The sequence below is a fragment of the Lynx canadensis genome, chromosome D4 (genome assembly GCF_007474595.2).
Source record: "Lynx canadensis isolate LIC74 chromosome D4, mLynCan4.pri.v2, whole genome shotgun sequence".
NCBI lineage: Eukaryota > Metazoa > Chordata > Mammalia > Carnivora > Felidae > Lynx > Lynx canadensis.
In genome coordinates, this window is record NC_044315.2 from 54,916,503 (window position 1) to 54,940,491 (window position 23,989).

At 41.5% G+C, this 23,989-nt stretch overlaps 1 protein-coding gene across 1 annotated transcript; it reads left to right on the forward strand.

Annotated features, from left to right (window-relative positions):
* The first annotated feature begins 22,225 nt into the window (after positions 1 to 22,225).
* Positions 22,226 to 23,920, forward strand: TMEM215 (transmembrane protein 215). The gene is made up of 2 exons (XM_030292588.1): positions 22,226 to 22,384; positions 22,668 to 23,920. The coding sequence occupies exon 2, from the start codon at positions 22,726 to 22,728 to the stop codon at positions 23,431 to 23,433; it is 708 nt and encodes a 235-aa protein (XP_030148448.1). The 5' UTR covers positions 22,226 to 22,384; positions 22,668 to 22,725; the 3' UTR covers positions 23,434 to 23,920.
* Positions 23,921 to 23,989: the final 69 nt, after the last annotated feature.

Consider the following 23,989-nt stretch of genomic DNA (forward strand, 5'->3'; position numbering starts at 1 on the left):
TCAATAATATCATCATGCCCCAAATTTTTCAGAATATATAATAAGACTTATATAACCATGATTCTGAAACCTGAGAAGAATAATGAGAGAAAAAAAACTTTCTGGTTAATATCATTCATGGACATGTATGCAAACTTTTTAAATGAAATATTAGCAAAATAAATCCAGCAGGTTATATTTAATCCAGGAATATGAAATTGATTTGTCATTAGAAAATCAATTAAAATAACATCACATTAATAAAGTGGAAAAAATTCACAATGATCATTTCAATAGTTGCACAAAAAAGCATTTGACAAAATTCAATGTCATTTTATGACCAAAAAAAAAAAAAAAACTCTTTGCAAAATAAAAATAAAAGGATACTCTATTGATCTGAAAAGTTTATTTGAAAAAAAAAACTACAGTAAATATTTTTCTACATGTGAACTACTGAATGCATTCCTTTTGAAATGGGAACAAGAAGACAAGGATGCCGGCAACTACAGCATCTATTCAACATTATACCAGTGTGGAAGGTTCTAGCCAGTGTGGAAAAGCAGGGAAATCAAAATAACAAGTATTGGGCAAAGAAAAACAAAACTGTCATTATTCACAGATAATGTAATTGTGTCTTAGAAATTCAAACAATTCTATAAATCTTTTTAACTAATACAGATGTTAGGAAACATCAGACACAAAATCAATTCATAGAAATCAATGATGTTTTGATACATTCAAAGAAACAGAAAAAAATTAAATATAATTTACAATGGGACTTTAAGTCCCTCGCAAAAATGTATGAGACTTTAACAGAGACAACTACACAAACTTAATTAAAATACATTAAGAGTATCTAAATAAATGGAGAGATAGAGAAGATTCATGGATTGAAAGACTGTATATTGTAAATATGTAAATTCCTCAAATTGATCAATAGATTTAATGCAAATTCTGATTAAAAATTCTATATGTATTTGGTAGGACTTGACAAGCTGATGCTCAAATTCATGTAAAAATGCAAAAAATAGCCAAAACATTCTTGAAGATCAAGGTGAAAGGGGGGCTCGGTTGGTTGAGCGTCGGACTCTTGATTTTGGCTCAGGTCATGATCCCAGGGTTGTGGGATTGAGCCCTGCTGCAGGCTCTGCACTGAGCATAGATCCTGTCTAAGATTGTCTCTCTCTTCCTCTGCCCCTCTCCCCTGCTCTCTCTCTCTCACTCTCTCTATCAAAATTAAAAAAAAATTTTTTTAAGCACGAACCATAAAATAAAATACTGACAGATTTGCTGACATTATAATTAAGTGCCCCACATCTGGATGGCTCAGTTGTTTAAGCAGCCATCTTGGGCTCAGGTCATGACCTCGTGGTTTGTGGGTTATGACCCACATCCAGCTCTGTGCTGACAGCTCAGAGCCTGGAGCCTGCTTCGAATTCTGTGTCTCCCTCTCTCTAAAAACTGGATAATAAAACATTTTTTAAAAATTTACATTTGCATACTTGCAAATAATTTACAATGCAATGTTCATGTTATATTATTAAATAAAAAACTGGGAAATATATATGTTTATTATAAATATCCCAACTGTATATCACAGCTGTTGAAGACCTGGAAATAAATAAATCTCCATGCCTCAGTGGCTTCTCAGCATAGTAGCAGAACCATGATCAATGTACATTTTCTTATTATATTTTTCAATGCTTATGAAATCATTCAAACTTTATGGGAGTAAAAATAAGAATGACACCTCCCACAAAATGAGGAATTCTAGTAATCCCTGCACTTTCCTTGACTGGCTTCACTTTATCATTCCTGTTCTTTTCATCATAGCTACCAGAAGTTAATTTCTGGAGCACACGGTATCCCAGGCTTTTCAGAATAGACTCTGATAAAAATTAAATCAGAACCACTTGAATTAGTTCTCAGACATGAATAGTATTGCCAAGCCCTCGATTTTGGTGCTCAAATGGGAACTGTCAGTCAGAGAGGGAAAGGGGCAGAGGAGACAGAAAGTGATGAATTGAGGTGTCTTGCAGGCTCTCTAGTTTGAATCACAAGATACTAAGAATTTGGCAGTGTGGACTTTTTCTTCAGGTCATCTACAAATGTTCCTTCTCTTCTGATTCATAATTGGAGGAAGTTAATTCTAAGACCCATGGGAAGTTATAGAGGGGGAGAGAAAGGCAAACTGCTGTATAACCTAATAGATTAAGAGCTTGGGCTCTGGTATCAAACGTTTTCACTGTGTGACCTTGTACAAGTTCCTTCATCTCTCCATGCCTCAGTTTCCTCATCTCTAAAATGGGGACATAATAGTGCTACCTCACAGGGTTGTTATGAGGATTAAATGAAATAATATATGTAAAGTGCTTAAGCACAGAGCCTAGCTCATCAAAAGCACTCAGTGAACAACAGCCATCTCCATTGCCATCTGCACGAGGCATTCACACGTGCCATAGCAGATGCTGCTATGGGCCAGCACTCTCTTAAGAGCTTCACATACATTGACTATTTAATACCACACCTAATCCTCATGACACCTGCGAATTAGATATTATTATCCCCATTTACAGATGGGGGGAAAGAAGTCTGAAGTCTGCAGCCTGCCCAAAGCCACAGAGTTCCTGGAGATCAGAGCAGATTGTCCCCAAACCTATGACTTTAAGCTCCCTCAAGCCCCTCTTCTTGGTGGGTGTGCTTTGGGGATGGTTGGAGCTGATGATGGTTAAATTGCCTCACCCTAAGGGGCCTGAGTGACCTACCGCACCATCTGGTGAAAGAGAGGAAACAGAAATTGGAGAAAGGCATTTTCCCCAAGGCTCACAGAAAATCTGCCCCCCCCCCCAAATCACTCCAACTAGAATATGAATCCTCCAAAAACTTCATTTTATACCTGTAAGGAAGGTCATTTCCCCCAGTGCCCTCACCCAGCCTCAAGCACATCCTCAAATCCCTGGAGTATTTATGCAAAAGACTCAGGAGTTCAGGGGGGTTCTCCTGGGCTGCCTTTTCCCCCAAGGAGCAGACACTGCACAATAGAATTAATAGGCTGCAGGTTTCTTGAGCAGCAAGACTAACATCTTCTGCTAATAATCCTGCGAGTGATTTGAGTTCCCATTGGGCTATTACTCATAGCGAGACATAGTCTCAAAAGCACTTAGCTGATCTGAATTAATTAAGCCATATAAACCTCCTGAGAGGCAGAGAGAAAACCTAGGAAGAAACAGAATTGGGAGAAGAATGGCAAAGTGTTGCCTGATACTGAGATGAGCCTCCCTAGTGGACTGATAATATTATAGCAAGTAAACCTCACCAGCATAAGCCAGTGAAACCCCAGGAAAAATTACAAGTCATTTGTAACAACAGAAATTACCATTGACAGTGATTAAAATACTAGGAACTTAAAACACTCAGAGCTCAAAGGGTCCTTAGAGATCATCTGGCACATTACCACACTGTACAACTGAAAAAACCAGCCACTTAGATGGATGAGAACGGAAAGCAGACCTGCTGATTCTCAGGACTCTTTCCTGCTGCTGGTGATGAGCCTTCCGGGACCTTTGACTGATACTCCCTGCAGCAGGGGGGAGCTGTGCCCAAACCAACTTCCCCCAGGGCCAGGGGCCTCAAAGACTCCAGGTGCTTCACAGAGATGTCTTTAAAGAGCCGCCCCAAATGACAGACTACTCTACACTCGAATACAAAGTATTTGTCACCCAATGACAAGCCACTCCCTTTGGTCCATTAAAAAGGAGAGCAAGAGGGGGGTGAGGTGAGGTCCCTCTGCTATAGCACAGTCCACAAGGGCGGCTAGCTGCACCTTGGCCAAAATACACTTCTCCATAGGATGCCAGAAGACTGAGAGACCACTGTGTCTTCTGACCCTGCTTCTGGAGAGCCCCAGCCCTTCCAGCAATTTCTGCTGGCATTCACCCGCATCCTTCATGTGATACCCATTAACACATTAACCTTTCTAGACCTTCCCTGTGGTTATTTTTCACCAAATACATAAAGACTATCTTTCCCTGTAAGTATACAGAGATAAACATTATCTTTTCTAATGACTGCATGGTATTTTCCTGCAGAGGTACACCAGGATGTAATCAGCCAACCTTTCTTTGTTGTTTCTGATTTAGGTCCTTCTAATTTTTCACAATTAAAAACAATAGAGCAGTGACCAATTATACAAACACCTTTGCACACTTGCCTGATTATTTCTTTAGGCCAAATTTTTATAAATGGAATTGCCAAGTCAAAGAATATGGACTTTTAAAAGATTTTTTATATAATCTGCCAATTTTTTTTCCCAAAAAAGTGATGTCAGAATAGGTTCCCACAAGATTTCTGAGGTAATCATTAATAATTTCAGATAGTTTTCTTGCTTTTCATTCAGCTGCATTCCAATAGAAGCTAATAGCCAAGTCAAATGCCAAACAGTACATTTACCAGAAGTCTGAAAAGGTTGGACAACTTTCTGTAAATGGTGATAGTTTTGAAGAAATGAGGAGAGGTCATCCCTAGAAGCATTGAGATAAAGGGGCTTTTTCCTTTTTTTTATTTGAGAGCGTGCACGAGCGAGGGAGAGGGGCAAAGGGAGAGAGAGAGAGGGAGAATCTTAAGCAGGCTCCATGTTCAGCACAGAGCCCAACACAGAGTTCAATCCCAAGATCCTGGGATCATGACCTGAGCCAAAATCAAGAGTCAGACACTCAACCATCTGAGCCACCCAGGTGCCCCAAGGAGCTTTTTCTTTATTATGCGTCTTAATTTTGATAAAGATGTCATTTTCTTTTCATAAATTTTCAGTTTGGGATACTGATCATTTCTGCATGGCAAAATTATGAGATATTATTATTCTTTATTTTCCTTATCTATATTTTCTAATATTTTTACAATGTCCTCATAATATTAGCACCGGTTTCTCACCTTTGGCACCCTTGACATTTAGGCCAGATAGTTCTTTGTTATCGAGGGCTATCCTACAAGGCACGGGACATTTTGTAGCTTCCCTGGCCTCTACCCACTAGATGCCAATAGCACCCCCTGGTCATGAAAACCAAAAATGCCTCTTGAGATTTCCATAAATCTCCTGGGAGTCAAAATTTACCCCAGTTGAGAACTGTTGCACTCATGTAATAGACAATACCAAAAATAATAATAAACATATATATTATGTTTATGTATACTACTCTGTGCCAGTGCTTCAGGAGTATTATCATGTTAATTATTTTCAACAATCCTTTGAGGTGGATACTATTATTATATCCAATTTACCATTAAGGAAATTCAAAATGGAGAGGTTAAATAACATGCCCAAGTTCACACAGCTAGAAAGACTGGAATCCAGTTGACTCCAGAGTCTGTGCTCATAATCATTTTTCTGAAGCTGCTTCCCACTGAAACACTTTTTTAAATAAAATTTTTAAAGTTTATTTATTTATTTTTGAGAGAAAGAGTGCACACAAGCAGGGGAAGAGCAGAGAGAAGAAGAGACAGAATCCCAAGCATGCTTCACAACATCAGCACAGACCCTGATGTGGGGCTCAAACTCCTGAACCATGAGATCATGACCTGAGCCAAAATCAAGAGTTGGACACTTAACCAACTGTGCCACCCAGGCACCCCCCCTACCACACTGAAACACTTTTAAAGACTTTTTAGCCATTTAATTTTGTCCAGAAAATCTTACAAAATGTTCTCAAACACATACAATAATACAATGAACATTCATAAAATTATCACCTAAATTTAATAATAATCAAGATTTTGCCATACTTGATTCATTTGCTTCTTCCTTATTTCCATCTTTCCTTTCTTCTTCTCTTCTTTTCTCTCTCCCTCCCTTTTTCCTTCTCTCTCTTTTTCCTTTATCCCTTTCTATTATATCATTTCATCCTTTATATAGTTCTAAAAAAGATGGATATTTTCTTACATAGCCATAATGCCCATCACACCTAACAAGGTTAACAACAATTCTTTGGAATCAATCCATATTCACATTTCCCCATTATCTCAAAAATGTCATTTTAATTCTTAAAAATGTCCGGCTTTGGATACTGACTGAGAAGGATAAAGCAGTGCTTCTCTACATATTGTGTACCAAAACTAAAAGAAAAGGGTAGTCATACCAGTACATTTCATAGGAACTCTCTACATGGTTTGGGCTGAAAATGAGAGGAAAACACCCAGCCACAACTACAATAACGATCTTATTGCTGGTTTTGGGATATGAGTCCTGCCATGAGAAAGAACACAGTTGATTATTAAAGTTAATTTTAATAACAGCAGGAAACGGGCTAGCCTTCAGAGTTTCTCTACTCAGCTTTCTCAATGCATATTTATGATTTAATTTTAGTGCTTGTTGATTTACTTCCATTAGCCCCTAAAACCCTGACTCTTTCTTTCTGTTGTCCTTGAAACACAGTAGAAATTCCTCACAAGTCCGTGGGTAAGGACCAGCCTCCAAGAGGGTGAAGACAGCACAAACTAGTCTTATTTTATCTGAAGGCTGGAGGTTGAAGAGGGAACAGGATTCTTTGGAGACCAGTGGGAATCACTGCTACTCCTTCACCCCACACTGCCACCTGCTGGAATGTGTTAGGGGCAACAAGAAGAACCTTCCTTAAAGTAGTTTCTTATGGCTGCTGGGACAGATTGCCATGAATTTGGTGACTTAAAAGAGTATATATATATACATACATATATATAATATATATATATATATATATGTATGTACATACACACACACACACAGCACACATTTATTCTTTGTTACAATTATGGAGGTCAGAAGTAAAAAAAAAATCACTGGTCTAAAATCTAGGTGTTAGCAAGGCAGCACTCTTAGGGAAGAATCTACTTTCTTGCCTTTTCTAGCTTCTAAAGCTGCATTCCTTGTGCATCTTGGTTCCTGGACACTTCCTCCATCTTCAAAGCCAGCATAAAATATCTGCCCTGGTGGTTACATTGCCCTATTCTGTCACAGGCTCCTTCTGCCTCCTTCTTATAACTTTTGTGATTACATTTGGAGCCTATCAGAATAATCCATGATAATTTCCTCATCTCACAATCCAGAATTAATCACATTTGCAAAGCCCTTCTGCTATATAAGGTAACATTCACAGGTTCAGGAACTAGGACCTGGATATCTTTGGAGGCCATTATTCAACCTATCACATTCCTTGTAAACACAACTCATTCCAATAGTGACATCACATATATTTTGAGACCACAAAGCCTTTTACATGTGTTTTTCATTTGATTACCACAAAAATATTTCAAGTTGGGCAAAGTTTGGGTTCTCCCAGAAGCAAACACTGAGGCAGGGAATTAAGTGTATGTGGTTTATTTAAGAGATGATCCTAGAAGCACAGGAAGAGAGTGGAGAAGTGAGAAAGGGAGGGTAAGGTAGCCAATAAAAGCTGTGGAATCAAGCCAGTTACTACTGTGGAAAACTGGAGCTCTGTCCCTTGGAAGACAGTATAGAGACCTCAATTATCCAACCAGGGGCTGAAGAAGCTGGGGCTTACCCAACTCCGCCATGCAGCCTTGACTGAGGGCAATTCTAGAGCATTAACTCTCTGGCACTTCCAGCTTTCCCTGCCTTTGAGGCTGGTATTCTCCTAACGCCAGAAGAAGACCTCAGGATCACAGGTATCTTCAGAAAGCAGCCTAAGGGGGGAGATGGATGCCCAGAACATTGGCCAAGGCACTAGCAGTGTTTGCTATGATCCCATTTACCAGTGAGACCCATTTATTCTTTTCACCAAACATGTTCTGACTGCTTGATTACTCTGGGCCAGACAGCATGCCAGGTGTTGGAGCTCACAAATAAATGTACAGATATGTAAAAAGACAAATTAACATACACTATGGTAAGTGCTATGCCAGAACTATAAGTATTTGCTCCTGGCACATAGGAGCTTATAATAAAAATTGATTTTTTTTATTAACTTGTTTTATTTCTTATTTTTTAAAATTTACACCCAAAATAGTTAGCATATAGTGCAACAATGATTTCAGGAGTAGATTGCTTAGGGACCCTTACCCATGTAGCCCATCGCCCCTCCCACAACCCCTCTAGTAACCCTCAGTTTGTTCTCCATATTTATGAGTCTCTTCTGTTTTGTCCCCCTCCTTGTTTTTATATTATTTTTGTTTCCCTTCCCTTATGTTCATCTGTTTTGTCTCTTAAAGTCCTCATATGAGCGAAGTCATATGATTTTTGTCTTTCTCTGACTGACTAATTTCACTTAGCATAACACCCTCCAGTTCCATCCACATAGTTGCAAATGGCAAGATTTCATTCTTTTTGATTGCCGAATAATATTCCATTGTATATATATACCACATCTTCTTTATCCATTCATCCAGCGATGGACATTTGGGCTCTTTCCATACTTTGGCTATTGTTGATAGTGCTGCTATAAACATGGGGGTGCATGTGTCCCTTCGAAACAGCACACCTATATCCCATGGATAAATGCCTAGTAGTGCAATTGCTGGGTCGTAGGGTAGTTCTATTTTTAGTTTTTTGAGGAACCTCCATACTGTTTTCCAGAGTGGCTGCACCAGCTTGCATTCCAAAAAAAATTGATTTTTAGAAATAAAGTATTAAAAGCACAGGGGCACCTGGGTGGCTCAGTCAGTTAAGCATCTGACTTTGGCTCAGGTCATGATCTCACTGCTTGTGAGTTGGAGCTCCGTGTTGGGCTCTATGCTGACAGCTTGCAACTCAAAGCCTGCAGCCTGCTTCAGATTCTGTCTCTGTCTTTCTGCCCCTCTCCAGCTTGTGCTCTGTCTCTTTCTCTCTCAAATACAAATAAATGTTAAAAAAAAATTAAAAAGATAAACAAAAGCACAGAAGACCTGTGTCTGGAGGACAAATGTCCCTCTCCATCATTAGAGCCAACCACTCAAATAAGGCACTGACATAAAATAGGATTAAAAAAAAAAAACAAAAAAACAAAAACCAACTAAGTGACTGAGCCAAGGTAATCTGGCCTGTGAACAGCAGAACCAGGACAAGAATTCACATTTTCTGACTCCAAGGCCAGAATTTCTTTCACTCCACCCAATGGTCTCTAGGAGATAAGACTTCACACGTATCAGAAAGCCCAGTACACCGTAATTACCCAATGTCCTGGTAGAATGGAAACAGCGCATTTTATTAACCATGAGAAAGGGAAAACATAATCCACCACAGGAATGGGAAGGGACTTTTCTTAAGAAGAAAGCCTAAAATTTTTGGTAAAATATTTTAATCACCTCCCAAAGGCCCCACTTCCTAATACAATCACATTGGGGCTTAAGTTTCAACATTTGAACTTGGGGAGAGAGATGGGGACATAAACATTCAGTCTGTGGTACCACTTCATTCCAAACTTGCCAAACCAGCAGAACATGCTTCCTGTGAGAAGGGCCAGAGCTGAATCCTTATTCCTATGGGCAGCTTGCTTCCAAGAAGAAGAACAAGCCAAGCATGCTCAGTTATTCTTCCCAAACTTACCATGTAGATAAGGAACTCACCTCTTGGATGTGGTGCGAGGCCAAGATTATATTAGGAAAAATACCTCACTATGGAAACCAGGAGTAGGGGGAAAACCCTTCCTCTCTAACTCTGTGATTGGGAAATGGAAAACCATCAGGCTGAGGTTATTCCTTTCTCTCAAGGTATGGTGTTATTTCATCTCAACTTCTCTCAGGGCATCTGTTTCAGTCCCTTCATGTTCCCCTGGCTCCTCTTCTTAGTTTCTTCCTCACAGCCTGACATGGTGGCCCCACTCCTTAAGTTCACTATTCAGTTCCCCAAAACTGACACACTTACTCTCTCAGTATCCCCCTTCCAAACTTAAAGAAGATCAGAATGGCTCAGCCCACTGATTTTTTTTTTTTTTTGAATTTTCTCTTTTCTCTTCTCCTGAGTTGATCTTAAGTCCACTCTTCTCTTTTGTCCTTATCATCTCCATGTACCTGGTCTCAGTTCCTGTTTTGAGTTTGCCCTACTCCTGTGGCCCCTAACTCAAGCTTTATAAGAGTTATCAAACCCCCTCTACTCTCTCCTTGTCCCCCTCAATGTGGACTCAGTTCTTCCTGGGGTGGGGGGTGGGGTGGTTTTACCAAAGGTCTCATCTTATGACTCTTTCTTCCCTATCCAAATTGCCTTGGGCACCTGTTCACCCCCACCCCTCCTCCTCCTCTGGCCTGGCTTGACTCATCATTTTTTTTTAAGTTTATTTATTTATTTTTGAGAGAAAGAGAGAGCAAGTAGGGGAGGAGCAGAGAGAGAGAGGGAGAGAGAGAGAATCCCAAGCAGGCTCTGCACTGTCAGCATAGAGCCCAATGTAGGGCTCAAACCCATGGACCATGAGGCCATGACCTGAGCCAAAATCAAGAGTCTGATGCTTAACTGACTGAGCCACCTGGCTGCCCCTTGACTCATCTTGTAAAGCCAGGCTGCCCAAGATTCAAGCCAGTAGTTGGTCAACATATTCAGCAACTAAATTAGGAAAGCCCACTCATACCAACAAGACTCACGGAAGGCTATCTATAACCAGAAAGCCACTTTGCTGACTTACAAATGGAGATGTTACTTTCCACTCACTCAAATATTCATGTCTATAGAAAGATCATAGTGGAAACTTGAATTAGTGATAATAAGGAATTATTGACAATTTTTAGGTTGGCAAAGTGATACATCTTAAGACTTATAATTTACTTTAAAATAATTCAGGATGAAAAGTAAAGTATAAAAATTAAAGGAGGCAACCATTTTGGAAAATAGCTTGGCAGCTTCTCATAAAGTTAGAGTTACCATATGACTCGGTAAATCTACTCCTAAGTATTTACCCCCTAGAAATGAAAGTATATGTGCACATAAAAATACATACATAAATATTCATAGCAGCATTGTTTGTAATGACCAAAAAGTTGAAATAACTCAAATGTCTGTGAACTGACAAATAGATAAAATGTGGTATAACCATACAGTGGAATACTACTTGGCAATAAAAAGGAACGAAGTACTAATACTTACTAAAACATGGATGAACCTCAAAAACATTATGCTCGGTGGAAGAAGCCAGACACAAAAGAACACATATGGTATGATTCCATCTGTACAAAATATTCAGAATCTATAGAGACAGAAAGTAGGTTAGTGGTTGCCTAGAAGCGGGGGTGGGAATAAGGAGTGACTGTAAATGAGCATCAGGTTTCTTTTTAGGATGATGGGAATGTTCTAAAATCAGATTGTGGTGAAGACTGTACAACTCTGTAAATATACTAAAATTTCTTTGAATTGTATGCTTTAAATGGGCAAACTATATGGAGTATGAATTATATCTCAATAAAGCTATTTTTAAATAAGGAAGGAAGGAAGGAAGGAAGGAAGGAAGGAAGGAAGGAAGGAAGGAAAGGAGAGAGGGAAAGAGGGAGGGAGAGAGGGAGAGAGAAAGGAAAGAAGGAAAGATTTTTGTCAGCCATGATGGTCTAGCCTTCACAGTACCAGAATGTCAGAGAAGCCAAAATCATCAGAATGTTGCTATGGGAGAGAAAGGTGGAGGTCTTGAGAAAATTTTAGATGCAAGAGATCCTGTGAAACCTGATAAACCACCCCTTCCCTGTAGCCCCCAGCTTTCCTCTGAATAGTGCTGGATAAACATAGCACATGTCTGACCTGTTGGTTCTCTCTTTTCTTTGGTTGATGGTGAATATCGCTCTCTAGTTACTCTCTGTGTAACAAGGAAATATGATGGGAGCTGCTAGTATTTTTTCTCTAAAAATATATCCAAACTGCCCAAATTATTTTATTTATTTATTTATTTATTTATTTATTTATTTATTTGTTTATTTAGAGAGATGTAGAGGCAAAGAGAGAGAAGGAGAGAAAGAATCCCAAACAGGCTCCACACCCCCAGTGCAGAGCCCAGTGCTGGGCTCAAACGCATGAACCACGAGAACATGACCTGATCCGAAAACAAGAATAGGACACTCAACTGACTGAGCCACCCAGGCACCCCTAAACTGCCCTAATTATGAATTTTAGTGTTTTCAAAACTCTTCAGTCACAAATATTCAGACAAGCTCTTAGTATTATCTCAGAGCTGAATACTTTTTCATTGGGTATGAATTCTTTAACACTTAAAGGGTAATCTTATTTCTGAAGTGTTGGAGAACCATCACTCTCAGGCCTGTTTATCTCTTGCAGCATATTGAGGTGCAGCATTATCAAGGATTTTTGGCAAGTCTAGGTAGACTATATGCATTTCTTCATCAGTTAGATTTCACCATTTTTCTGTCTTTCTGTCTTGCCTGGCTTTCTTCTTATTTTCCAGGACTGTGGTAGAATTAATCTCAAATTAATTCACACAAATTTCGAAACTCATTTCTAGACTTTGGAGGCCTGAGGAACAAGAGGTATATGTGCCAACTTGATCCAATTTGCAACTTAATTTATCATGACTGTATAACATCCCAGTGTGTTGATGTAACATTATTTATATAACCATTTAATATTTTCCCATATTAAAATTAACATTGTAGTCCACATCCATATATATAAATCTTGGCATATGACTCTAATCACTTCTAAAGAAACCAGTTTAATGTATGTTGAATAAAATAACAAAATGAGTTGGTGATCTCTGGGTTTTTAGAAATACACATATTATCAAAAGTTTAAATGTGTCAGTGCATTATGTTTAATCTGAGGACACGAGAATAAGAAAATCAGACCAATCTTTAGTTTGGGGATCAAACCACATCAGAATTCTCTACTCTCAGCTCTTCATGATTGCTAACAATTAATTTTCTAATCCTTTCTTTATTCCCTTACCAAAGACTCTGAACAGAATCAAAAGAAGGACAACATGGAGAAAGATCTAAGCTGTTGAATAAGCTCTGTCCTGGAGAGCAAATGGATGTTTGGCTGGAACCACTCAGATACCTAAAAGGTTTTCATTTTTGGAACCATTAATCTAACACTTTCATTTGCACCAGCTTTATTTTTTAACTTAAGAAAAGATTTGTGTAAATTCTAGGCTCTCTTTGTACTTTGAACTGTGTTCTGCACAATCTAATGAACTTTAATGAGCTGCCAGAGTTTTTAAAACTCTGTTAATTTAGCAATGGAAAAACAATTGAAGCTACTTTACATCTTTGAAAGTCCCAAGTGAAATAAAGAAAGTTAGAGGTATAAATGTAGCCTTTAACATGAATAGACACTTCTCTAAAGAAGACATCCGGATGGCCAACAGGCACATGAAAAGATGCTCAACGTTGCTCCTCATCAGGAAAATACAAATCAAAACCACACTCAGATATCACCTCATGCCAGTCAGAGTGGCCAAAATGAACAAATCAGGAGACTATAGATGCTGGAGAGGATGTGGAGAAACGGGAACCCTCTTGCACTGTTGGTGGGAATGCAAATTGGTGCAGCCACTCTGGAAAACAGTGTGGAAGTTCCTCAAAAAATTAAAAATAGACCTATCCTATGACCCAGCAGTAGCACTGCTAGGAATTTACCCAAGGGATACAGGAGTACTGATGCATAGGGGCACTTGTACCCCAATGTTTATAGCAGCACTCAACAATAGCCAAATTGTGGAAAGAGCCTAAATGTCCATCAACTGATGAATGGATAAAGAAATTATGGTTTATATACACAATGGAGTACTATGTGGCAATGAGAAAGAATGAAATATGGCCCTTTGTAGCAACGTGGATGGAACTGGAGAGTGTAATGCTAAGTGAAATAAGCCATACAGAGAAAGACAGATCCCATATGTTTTCACTCTTATGTGGATCCTGAGAAACTTAACAGAAACCCATGGGGGAGGTGAAGGAAAAAAAAAAAAAAAAAAGAGGTTAGAGTGGGAGAGAGCCAAAGCATAAGAGACTCTTAAAAACTGAGAACTGAGGGTTGATGGGGGGTGGGAGGGAGGGGAGGGTGGGTGATGAGTATTGAGAAGGGCACCTTTTGGGATGAGCACTGGGTGTTGTATGGAAACCAATTTGACAATAAACTTCATATATTGAAAATAAAAAAATTAGAAAATAATTAAAAAATAAATAAATAAATAAATAAATAAATGTAGCCTTTAATAAAGATCTTAGTTACTTCCCAAGAGGTAGAAAAGATGGGAGGAGTTAAGGAGGAAATGTGAACACAACCAGATAAGTCAGAAGTTCTCAATAAATATTTGTTAGATAAATGAGTCAGAATTATAGCCAAGAAGTAGGAGATGCAGGGAATCAGGCCTCTAACCAGGTGGATCAAAACAAGCATGTGTAAGTCAAAAGGGGGATAAATAGTATATTTTTTTTATTTTCTAGGCCAAAAACAGGGTTATAAGAAATCTTAAAAGTGATTAGTATAAATTTGAAAGAAACTTCAAAGTTCAACCCCAATTCAACATGAAAATCTATTTGCTTTCTCTCAGTTTCATCTTTTCCCAATTTACTCCATATCCTTTCCCTCCTGTGAGGAAGTACTAGAATGAGGAAGGGGCAGGATGAATTTAGGGACAACTTAGAGTTAAGAAAATTTGAATTTGTTCACTTAGTCTTTCAAGTCTTCATGAATCAACAACCATTTATTCAGTGCTTAATATCTGTAGGAGACTATTCTTTTATTCTTAAAATTACTTTTTCTTATTAATAAGAGTAGAAATTTTGAAAAATTCATACATAAAGAAAGAATATAATAACAATTATTAAACATTCCACCACCTAGAAATAGCCACTGTTCATATTTTGAGAATATTTCCTTTTGTTTTTTTTCTATTCTGATTTCTTTAGCAATCAGGATCCTATTAAATATAGAATTTTTTCAAGTTATTTCAACAGAATTTTTTTACTAGTAGTTTTTTTCATTAGCCTTATATTGAGATCATTTTCATGGGTCACTAAAAAAATCTTTAAAATATAATTTTATGGATGAATAATATTCCCTCAACTGAATACGCAATATTTCCTCTGGATGCACTGTACTATACATAACCTTTCTCTGTTATTGGACACTTCAATGCTTTCCAGTGTTTTACTACTAATGTACATAAATAGTTTTTATACCACTGATTATTCCCACAGGAAAGACTGCTAGAATCATAATGCCTGAGCCAAACAGATCATGAGAAGCCCTACAAGCACTATCCAATAGAATGTTCTGTGATGATGAAATGCTTTATATATTTGCACTGTCTGGTATGGTAGCCAATCACCACACATGACTACTGAGCACCTAAAATGTGGTTAGCACAACTGAGAAACTGGATTTTTAATTTCATTTCATTTTAATTAATTTAAAATTTAACCTCCTGTGGCTAATGGCTATGGTATTGGACAATGAGCTGGTCTAAAGTTGTAATTTGTTTGACTTTCAGAGATTTCCACAAAGTAGCCTCTATTCTGTTTCCATAGTATGGAGTTCAAGAAAGTACTCACCAGTTGTGTGGGTGAGTAGAGTACAAGGATAATAATGATTTCGTTCATGCTTCATGAACTGTACTCTGCTGTCATATCAGGTGGTCTCAGCAGACTTGAGGCCAGGTTATGAGCATGCCTGGATCTGATTCATGAAAATAAGCCTTATGTATATACGGTAAACCTAGAGAGAAACTCTTTTGCTTCTAGAGAGTCAGATGTGACCCTCCCTTACTCAGACACTACCATCCCCACCTGTGTGCCCCCTAGTGAAGCTGTGGGGACCTCCTTATACACCTTGAGATAACTAAATACCAATTAATTAATTTATTTTTTTTTAAATTTTTTTTTTCAACGTTTATTTATTTTTTGGGGGACAGAGAGAGACAGAGCATGAATGGGGGAGGGGCAGAGAGAGAGGGAGACACAGAATCGGAAACAGGCTCCAGGCTCTGAGCCATCAGCCCAGAGCCTGATGCGGGGCTCGAACTCACGGACCGCGAGATCGTGACCTGGCTGAAGTCGGACGCTTAACCGACTGCGCCACCCAGGCGCCCCCCAATTAATTTATTTAGATAGTGCCTGGGTCTGTTCTCCCCATCAATACACACCAATTATTGACATTTTTCAATATAATGATCATGTAAAAGGAATGAACTTTTTTAAGGCTCTTGCCATATCTGGACACGTTTCTTCCACTCCAGAATTACCAGGGCACCTGGGTGGCTCATTTGGTTAAGCGTGGGATTCATGGTTTCAGCTCAGGTCATGATCTCACAGTTTCGTGAGTTCGAGCCCTACGTCAGGCTCTGCACTGATAGCACGGAGCTTGCTTGGGATTTCTTCTTTCTCACTTTCTCTCTCTACCTCTCCCCAACTTGCACTGTCTCTGTGTCTCTCAAATAAATAAATCAACTTAAAAAAAAAAAAGAATTATTACCAATACATTCCCACCATCAACATATACAAGTGCTCATCTTAGCACGCCGTCCCCTAGTATTGGTATTATTTTTTATATTTACAAAACTAATGGATAAAAAAGGTCATTTAAATTTACATCTTACATCTTTACAGGGAAAATGCTAAGAGACCTCCCATCTCTTAAAAAGTTTTCTCTTAACGCAGGCTGTGGGTGGCTCAGCTGGTTAAGCATCTGACTCCTGATTTCAACTCAGGGCATGATCTGGCTGTGAGTTCGAGGCCCACGTGGAGCTCCGCCCTGACAGTGCGTAGCCTGCTTGGGATTCTGTCTCTCGTCTCCCTCTCTCTCTGCCCCCGCCCCCTGCTTGCTCTCTCTTTCTCAAAAAATAAATAAACATTTAAAAAATAAAATAAAAAGTTTATTTCTTGACCCCACATGACCACCTCTGGGTCTCATCTCATTTCTCTATTCTCCTTAACAACAAAACTCATTTGAGTTATCTCTCCTCTCCTTCTCCGATCTTCTTCTCCAATTCTCTCTTGGGCTCATTTCAATCAAACTTTCACCCCCATCCACTCCACCAGAACTGTTCTTATAAAGGTCACCAATGACCTTCATGTTGCTAAGTCCAGTGGTTACTTTTTAGCCCTTTTCATATCTGACGTAGCAACAGAGTTGATGTAATCATTGCCCCTTCCTTGAAATGCTTTCTTCTTTTTTGTTTCTTGGACATCTCTTCATTTTCTCTCCTCACTGGTCAATTCTTCATAGTCTCTTGCTAGTTTGCTAGTTCCTCCTTATCTCCCCACCCTCAAAAAGTTGATGTTCCTTAGTAATTAGTATATGGACTTCTCAAACCTATCAGTGTTTGATCCCTAAGTTATCTCATTAGCTCCAGGGCTTTAGATGCTAGCCATATCCCAGCAGTTCCAGAAATTATTATCTCCAGCTCAGATTTCTCTCCCAAAATCCAGACTTGCACACCAACTCTATCAACATTGTCAAGTTCGACATATCAGGTTAACATGTCCAAATCCAAGTTCTTGATTTCCCACTTCAAATCTCAAGTATTGGAATCATCCTTGATTGCTCAGTTTCCCTCACATCCCAAATCTATCAGTAAATACTGTCAGCTTAGGTTAAGATACATCCAGAATCTGACCCACTTCTTGCCACGTGCTATGACCCTGGTCTGAGTCACTATCATCTCTCACCTGGACAGTTGTAAAGTATCCCAACTGGTCTCCCTGCTCTTGAACTGCCTTAAGTCTATTTTCTATGCACAGCTAGGAGCCTGTCAAACAGTTGGGACTTCTCCTTCCTTTCCCCAAAACCTCCAACCAGGCCTGTTTCTAACATGTGTGAGTTTCTAGGCAAAAATAAAGTGAATGCTGCCTTTCTCTTCCCATCCCTGGTTCTATTCTAAACCATGAAAGGGCTGACAGGCAGAGTCTAGACATCCCATCTTGCATACCAGAGCTTTATCCATACTCAAAACACAGTGGTCCCTTAGCTATCCCACAGGCCTAGGGATGTGCACACCTTCACAACACTTGGGAGGATGGACTTAGCAAAGAACTATGCACAAGCTCTGGAAGCACGTATAGACTGGGCAGAGGATTCTAGGTTTCCAGGTACCTATCACATGGTCTAGAAAGGGCAGGAAGGTGTGCGGGTATGGCACATCACTTTGGTCTATAAAGAAGGGCATAGCTAAAGGAGCCAAGGGAGTATCCACTACAGTGAAGGCCCAGTGCAGGGCCTCTAGCTGAGTTGCGTGGATTCAATGAATGGGGAATGTCCTAAATAGAGGCTACCTTATCAGCCTGGATCCCACAGTGAAGACAACATGCAGCAAGGCTGCAGCTGACCCATCATAAACATGCAGTATGAGAATACAGCCCTTGAGGTCTGGAAGTCTTTCGTTGCCACGGCACAATCTATCCTGTCCTGCTGATACACCCATCTCAACTCTGTGAATGTGAGTTCTATAAAGGCAGACCATATCCTGTTTGATTTGTATCCACAGCACAGTGCCAAGCACATAATAAATACTCAAGTAATACTGCATAGACACAACCTTTCTGGATTTCACCTGTACGATAAAGGGGGTTAGAGTAGATATTTTACAAAGTATCTTCAAATTCCAGCATCCCATGATTTCTATAATTTCAGAAATAAAAGGTTCTGTATTTCCTTCTCAAATACCCACATGCCAAAGCCTCATTCTAACCTGAATTTCCTTTCTTTTCTGATGAAAAGCTTTTGTACATAGCTGTATATGGTTACAGCATTACAAGAACTGCTTAAGGCTTTAAAATCCTAGTCCAATCAGCCTGTACAGGCAAGGAATTAAATACTAGGAATGCTGTTTCTGGCTCTGAATATTGTGACCCTGAGTGATGTCACACACACACACACACACACACACACACACACTCACTTTTGCTGCTGGGCTTGGGCAAGTATACCTGCTGTTCAAAGACCATCTGAAATTACCTCTAAGAAGGAACTGCTTCAAGAATCAGGCTTATAATTAAACAGTAATTGAAGTTTCCTGTGGTTTTATGCATGGCTCTTATCTAATGCTTAAGTAGATAAACTGCATGGCTTAAAAGTCAGAATGGAATTAGATGATTGTACAAGTGAATAGAGGTCTCTGTTCAGCAACATTGCTTATTTAAAATCCAACTTGGGGGGAGGGGCACCTGGGTGGTTCAGTTAGTTGAGCATCTGACTTTCGGCTCAGGTCATGATCTCACGGCTTATGGGTTCGAGACCCACGTCAGGTTCTGTGCTGACAGCTCAGAGCTCGAAGCCTGCTTGGGATTCTGTGTCTCCTTCTCTCTCTGCCCCTCCCCTGCTCATGCTATGTCTCTCAAAAATAAATAAATGTTAAAATAAAAAATAAAAAAAGTAAAATCCAACTGGCCTCCAGCACTATTGTCAGAGCACCTACACAACAAAGACATCAGTCCGACCCTGCAGAAGTGACTCTCAGAGAAGCATGGATTGGTAGAGCTGAAACGAAACTCAGCTAGCCCCTCATCCAAAGCCTTTGTTTCACAGGAAATTAAAACCCAGGGAGGTAAAGTGATTTGCGTCAGGCCACAGGTAGAAGAGGAGAAGATCAAGGGATTTAGGAGGTAAGACTATGATGACTTGGGTGACTTACAGGGTGCAGGTTGTTAGGGAGAGGAAGGAAGAGAGGACAGGTGCAAACATCTCAGCTGGGGTCAAATGAGAACAAGCAAGTTTCAAGGAAATTCGATGAGCTCAACTGGGGTCATGTTGAGTTTGAGGTGTCTGTGTACCATATAGACATATATCAAGCAGACAGCTAGGTATTACAAATCTGAAACTTAAGAAAAAGGACAAAGTTAATGAGATAAATTTAGGGGTTGTCATCCTATCCACTTGGTGTTTAAAACTATTATAAAGTGGGAAAAGAAGTCAGGAAGGAAGCAACAGGGACATAGCCAGCAGAAGATCAGCATCCCAGGACTCTGTTAAAAATAAAAATAAATAAAATAAAGATGACATTACCAAGTAGCTGACGAATGAGTGGCCAAGAGGATAGAAGGGAAATTGGGATAGAATGGTGTCAGTAAAGGCAAGACAAGAAAGGGTTTCAAGAAGGTAAGTGTTCAATAACTGTGGCACACCCCGCAAGATGCTCCTTAATTAATATTCATTCTCCTCTTTTTCCTTGCTAACAAAATCCTTATTGTTTTTCAGAGTGGCAGTGAACCTGGTTAAAAATTAAACTGTGATCTCCCAAGCTCTTTTGCATCTAGAGGTGGCCCATATGACATCCCTCTGGCCAAGGGATATAAGCAGATGTCTATCTACTTGGTAAGGCTGTCAAGAAAAAGTGATACAAATGGTCAAACAGTTGGCATCTCACTCTAACCCTTTGCCTTTTCCCCTTTCTTTCCCAAAATAATGATTCTATATCCACAGATACAGCAGCTATCGAATGAACACGAGTACAAAAGACACACACAATAGATGACATGGAAAATTAGGAGTCTGATTCCTGATCTACTCAGCTGAATGGGTGAGAAACATGGGAGTCAACCCTGACTCCTACTACCATCTTACTTCCTCGGATCCAAGACACTTGACTCTCCCCTTAACTATGCTTCAAATTCACTTTCTTCTAACCTCCTCTAGTCCCACATTGTTCAGCCCCCTATCATGCCTTGCCTGGCTGACTGCACTGTCCTCCTGGAAGGTCTCCCTGCTTCTACCCTTACCCCTTGCAACCTGCCCTCTAATCTGCTGTCACCATGTCAAAAATGGAATACTTTTGTGTTGATCCTTGCTGAACATATTTCCATGGTTCTCAACGCCTACTGGATAAAACTGAAGGTTCTTAGCCCCACAGTTAGGCCCTTTATGATTTGGCTCATGCCTTACATTGATTATGACATAATATGTAAATATATATTTCAACCACGTTGTGAATAAGGACCACTTACCAAGCATGTGCTAAGAGTTTTACATTTTCTTAGTCCTCATGATGCTTCCCCACATATTTGGTAGTACTATTCTCATTTTGCAGATGAGTCCACTGACTCTCAGGAAGGTTAAGTCACTTTCCCAAGAACACACAGCTTGTTTAAGCAGGGGAAGGCCTGGATGTCACAGCTCTTTCAAAGTTCTTTCCACCGCAGTGCCTTGACATAAAAGAGTATACACCCTTCTCTTTTCTCTTCCTTACTTACTATTCCCCATCTAGCTTAAATGAACATCCTTGTTGAAGAACCACAGCCAAACCAGTCTTGCCCCTGGGGCCAGAAGAATCCATCCCCCCCACTGCAGTGGGAACAGACAGGCAGCTTCAGCAAGGGAGGAGAGAATCCCCCAAAGCTGGAGCTGCAGGACGGACTGTTCGGCCTGACCTACCCAGTCAAGGTCCCTACTTCTCCTCGCTAGCTAGGTGTCAGGTGCCACTCGCGGGGATAGGGATCCGGGGTCAGAGAGCCCTTCTTCCTCAGCCCAGACAGCCTGGCTGGCACCACCGCAGTGTTGGAGTAGGATCCCAGCTCCAAAACCACTCCCACCAGGGTCCAGAGCTGGAAGACCAGGGGGAAAGGATCTGCTGACTCCCCAGAAGTCTCGAGCAAGACCTGACACCCACTCCTCACCACTGTGGCAGCCTGGGAGCCCGTCCTGTGGGCTCCGGCGGCGCAGCCCGCGCTGCTGCTGGAGCGCCTTTGCACGCCGCTGCCGCCCAGCGCCCGGACCCAGAGCAGCCCGCGGGCGGCGGGACCCTTGGAGGAGTGCAGCCCTCTGAGCCCCGAGAGCCTCAGCCTCGAGGTTGAGAGACGGGCAGTCGGAGAACCTCTTGGGAGCTGCTGTCAGTCGGGTTGGATCACTTAGATTTGTAACTCGATAAAGGTCCAGGTCCCCGAGGGATATCTCCAGCTAGCATCTCTGGCCCTCGGACGGTGAACTCGGAGACCAGGCTGCCCTGTGGGCAAACCGACTGGAGTTCCGTTCTCCGGCCCCGCGACAGCCTCGCACCCCCCGGCCTTCCCCAAGCACGGAGGCCTTTGCAGCCGTCCGGCTCAGCCCTCCTGGGCAGCGGCGGAACGGACTCCAGCTGCTCCAAGCGCCCCGACTGGGCTCTGGGCAACCTCGTCTGCCCGGGTGGCTCTCCCTGGGGTCTGAACCCCTCGCGCCCCCGCGCGTCCTTCTTTGTTTCTGAGCTTGCTCTGAAAGTGATGTAACGAGGCCAGACTCGCGCGCCGTTTTCCCTCTTTTCGCAGACTAAGTCCTTCCTCCCTCCAGCACCCGATGCTCTGCGCGCAGAGCCGGGCGCTGGGCTGTGCTGTCACTCCATTCCCAGAGCTCTGGAGACCGACGGGCACTGTTGGGAGAGACGCACTCTCACGTCCCACCTCCTGGATGCAGAGTCAGTGGGGAAAGCTAGGCTTTCCTTCCAGAAACAAGGGAGAGAGCCGAGGGGACAGCTGTTGTGGAGGTTTCTAAGGAGACTCAGACTGGCTTCTTTCCCTGCTCCTGGGAGACGGCAGGAAACCTCAGGTATCTCAGTGACCCCAGTGGGTGGATGTTTATATGAAAGGGACAGAAGCTGCAATAATAAGAGACAGATAGACTGAGAGAACGAGAGAGAGCAAGAGAGCATGCAACAGAAACAGAGGAAGAAATAGAGACCCAGAGACTGCGATTGACAGACAAGTGGAGAGCGACAAAGAGTAAGAGAGATAGAGAGTTGGTGGGTGGGAAATTGACGGTTTTCTTTTCTGTTTTTGGTTTTTTGTTTTGTTTTGTTTTTTTTAACCCACTGTGGTTTTGCCTCTGACAGAAGGGAGGACCGCTGCTCCCTAGCCAGCAAGCAGCCCCCAACCTGGATGGAGTGAAAGATGCGGCCTGATGACATTAACCCGAGGACTGGGCTAGTGGTAGCCCTGGTCAGTGTCTTTCTGGTCTTTGGCTTCATGTTCACCGTCTCTGGGATGAAAGGAGAGACTCTGGGAAACATACCCCTCCTGGCCATCGGGCCAGCCATCTGCCTGCCAGGCATTGCAGCCATTGCCCTGGCCAGGAAAACTGAGGGATGCACTAAGTGGCCGGAAAATGAGCTGCTGTGGGCCCGCAAGTTGCCCTGCTTCCGGAAACCCAGGGACAAGGAGGTGGTGGAACTGCTGAGGACCCCTTCAGACCTGGAGTCAGGCAAGGGAAGCTCAGATGAGCTGGCTAAGAAGGTGGGCCTCAGAGGAAAGCCTCCCCGCCAGGGGCAGACCGAGGTGCCTGTGGCCAGTTCCATCACCACCCCCACACCCACGGAAGAAGGAGAATGCCAGAGCCTGGTCCACAGTGGGCATCAGGAGGAGACATCCAGATACCTGGACGGCTACTGTCCCTCAGGCAGTTCCTTAGCCTACAGTGCCTTGGATGCCAAATGCTCAGCCTGGGACAGATCTGAGTGCCCTGAGCCTGAGGACAGCATCTTCTTTGTGCCCCAGGACAGTATCATCGTTTGCTCCTACAAGCAGAACAGTCCCTATGACAGATACTGTTGTTACATCAATCAGAGTCAAGGCAGGTGGGACCACGAGACAATAGTCTGAGCTTTGCATACAAGAGTCGCTTTGTTGATAGAAACGTGGCTACACTCAGCTTCCAGGGGAAGGAAACTGCCCTGTTCCAACAGCCTTCACACTGTTAGAAATTGACTTGGTATGTGATGGATATGCAAACCTGGGGTTCCTGAGAGCCATGTAAATAGGCATGTTGGGGACATATTTTAGGGAAGGGTGATAAGGGTTAAGGACACTGGAAGAGGCATCTGGTAGGAGAGGAAGCAATTCCAGTTGCTTTTTAACAACTAAATCATGCTGGATGTTTTGTAAACATCCAGAAAGTGGATGTTTCTGGTAACCCAGAAAGTGCTACCCAGCACCTGCTAAAAGGAAGAAAAATCTAGAGTGGGCTGCAGATATCAGCCATGAAACGATACGTGGGCTTGCCATAGGGAAACTGAGCTGCTTTCAGTCTGAATAAATTGAAAGACAAAACAATTTAGTGCTTCATTATATGAAATGATTTTTCTCTGGTGAAAGCTCTTCACACTTAATATTTATTTGCTGAAGGAAAAAAAGTCAAGATAGAAAAGCTACATCCCTC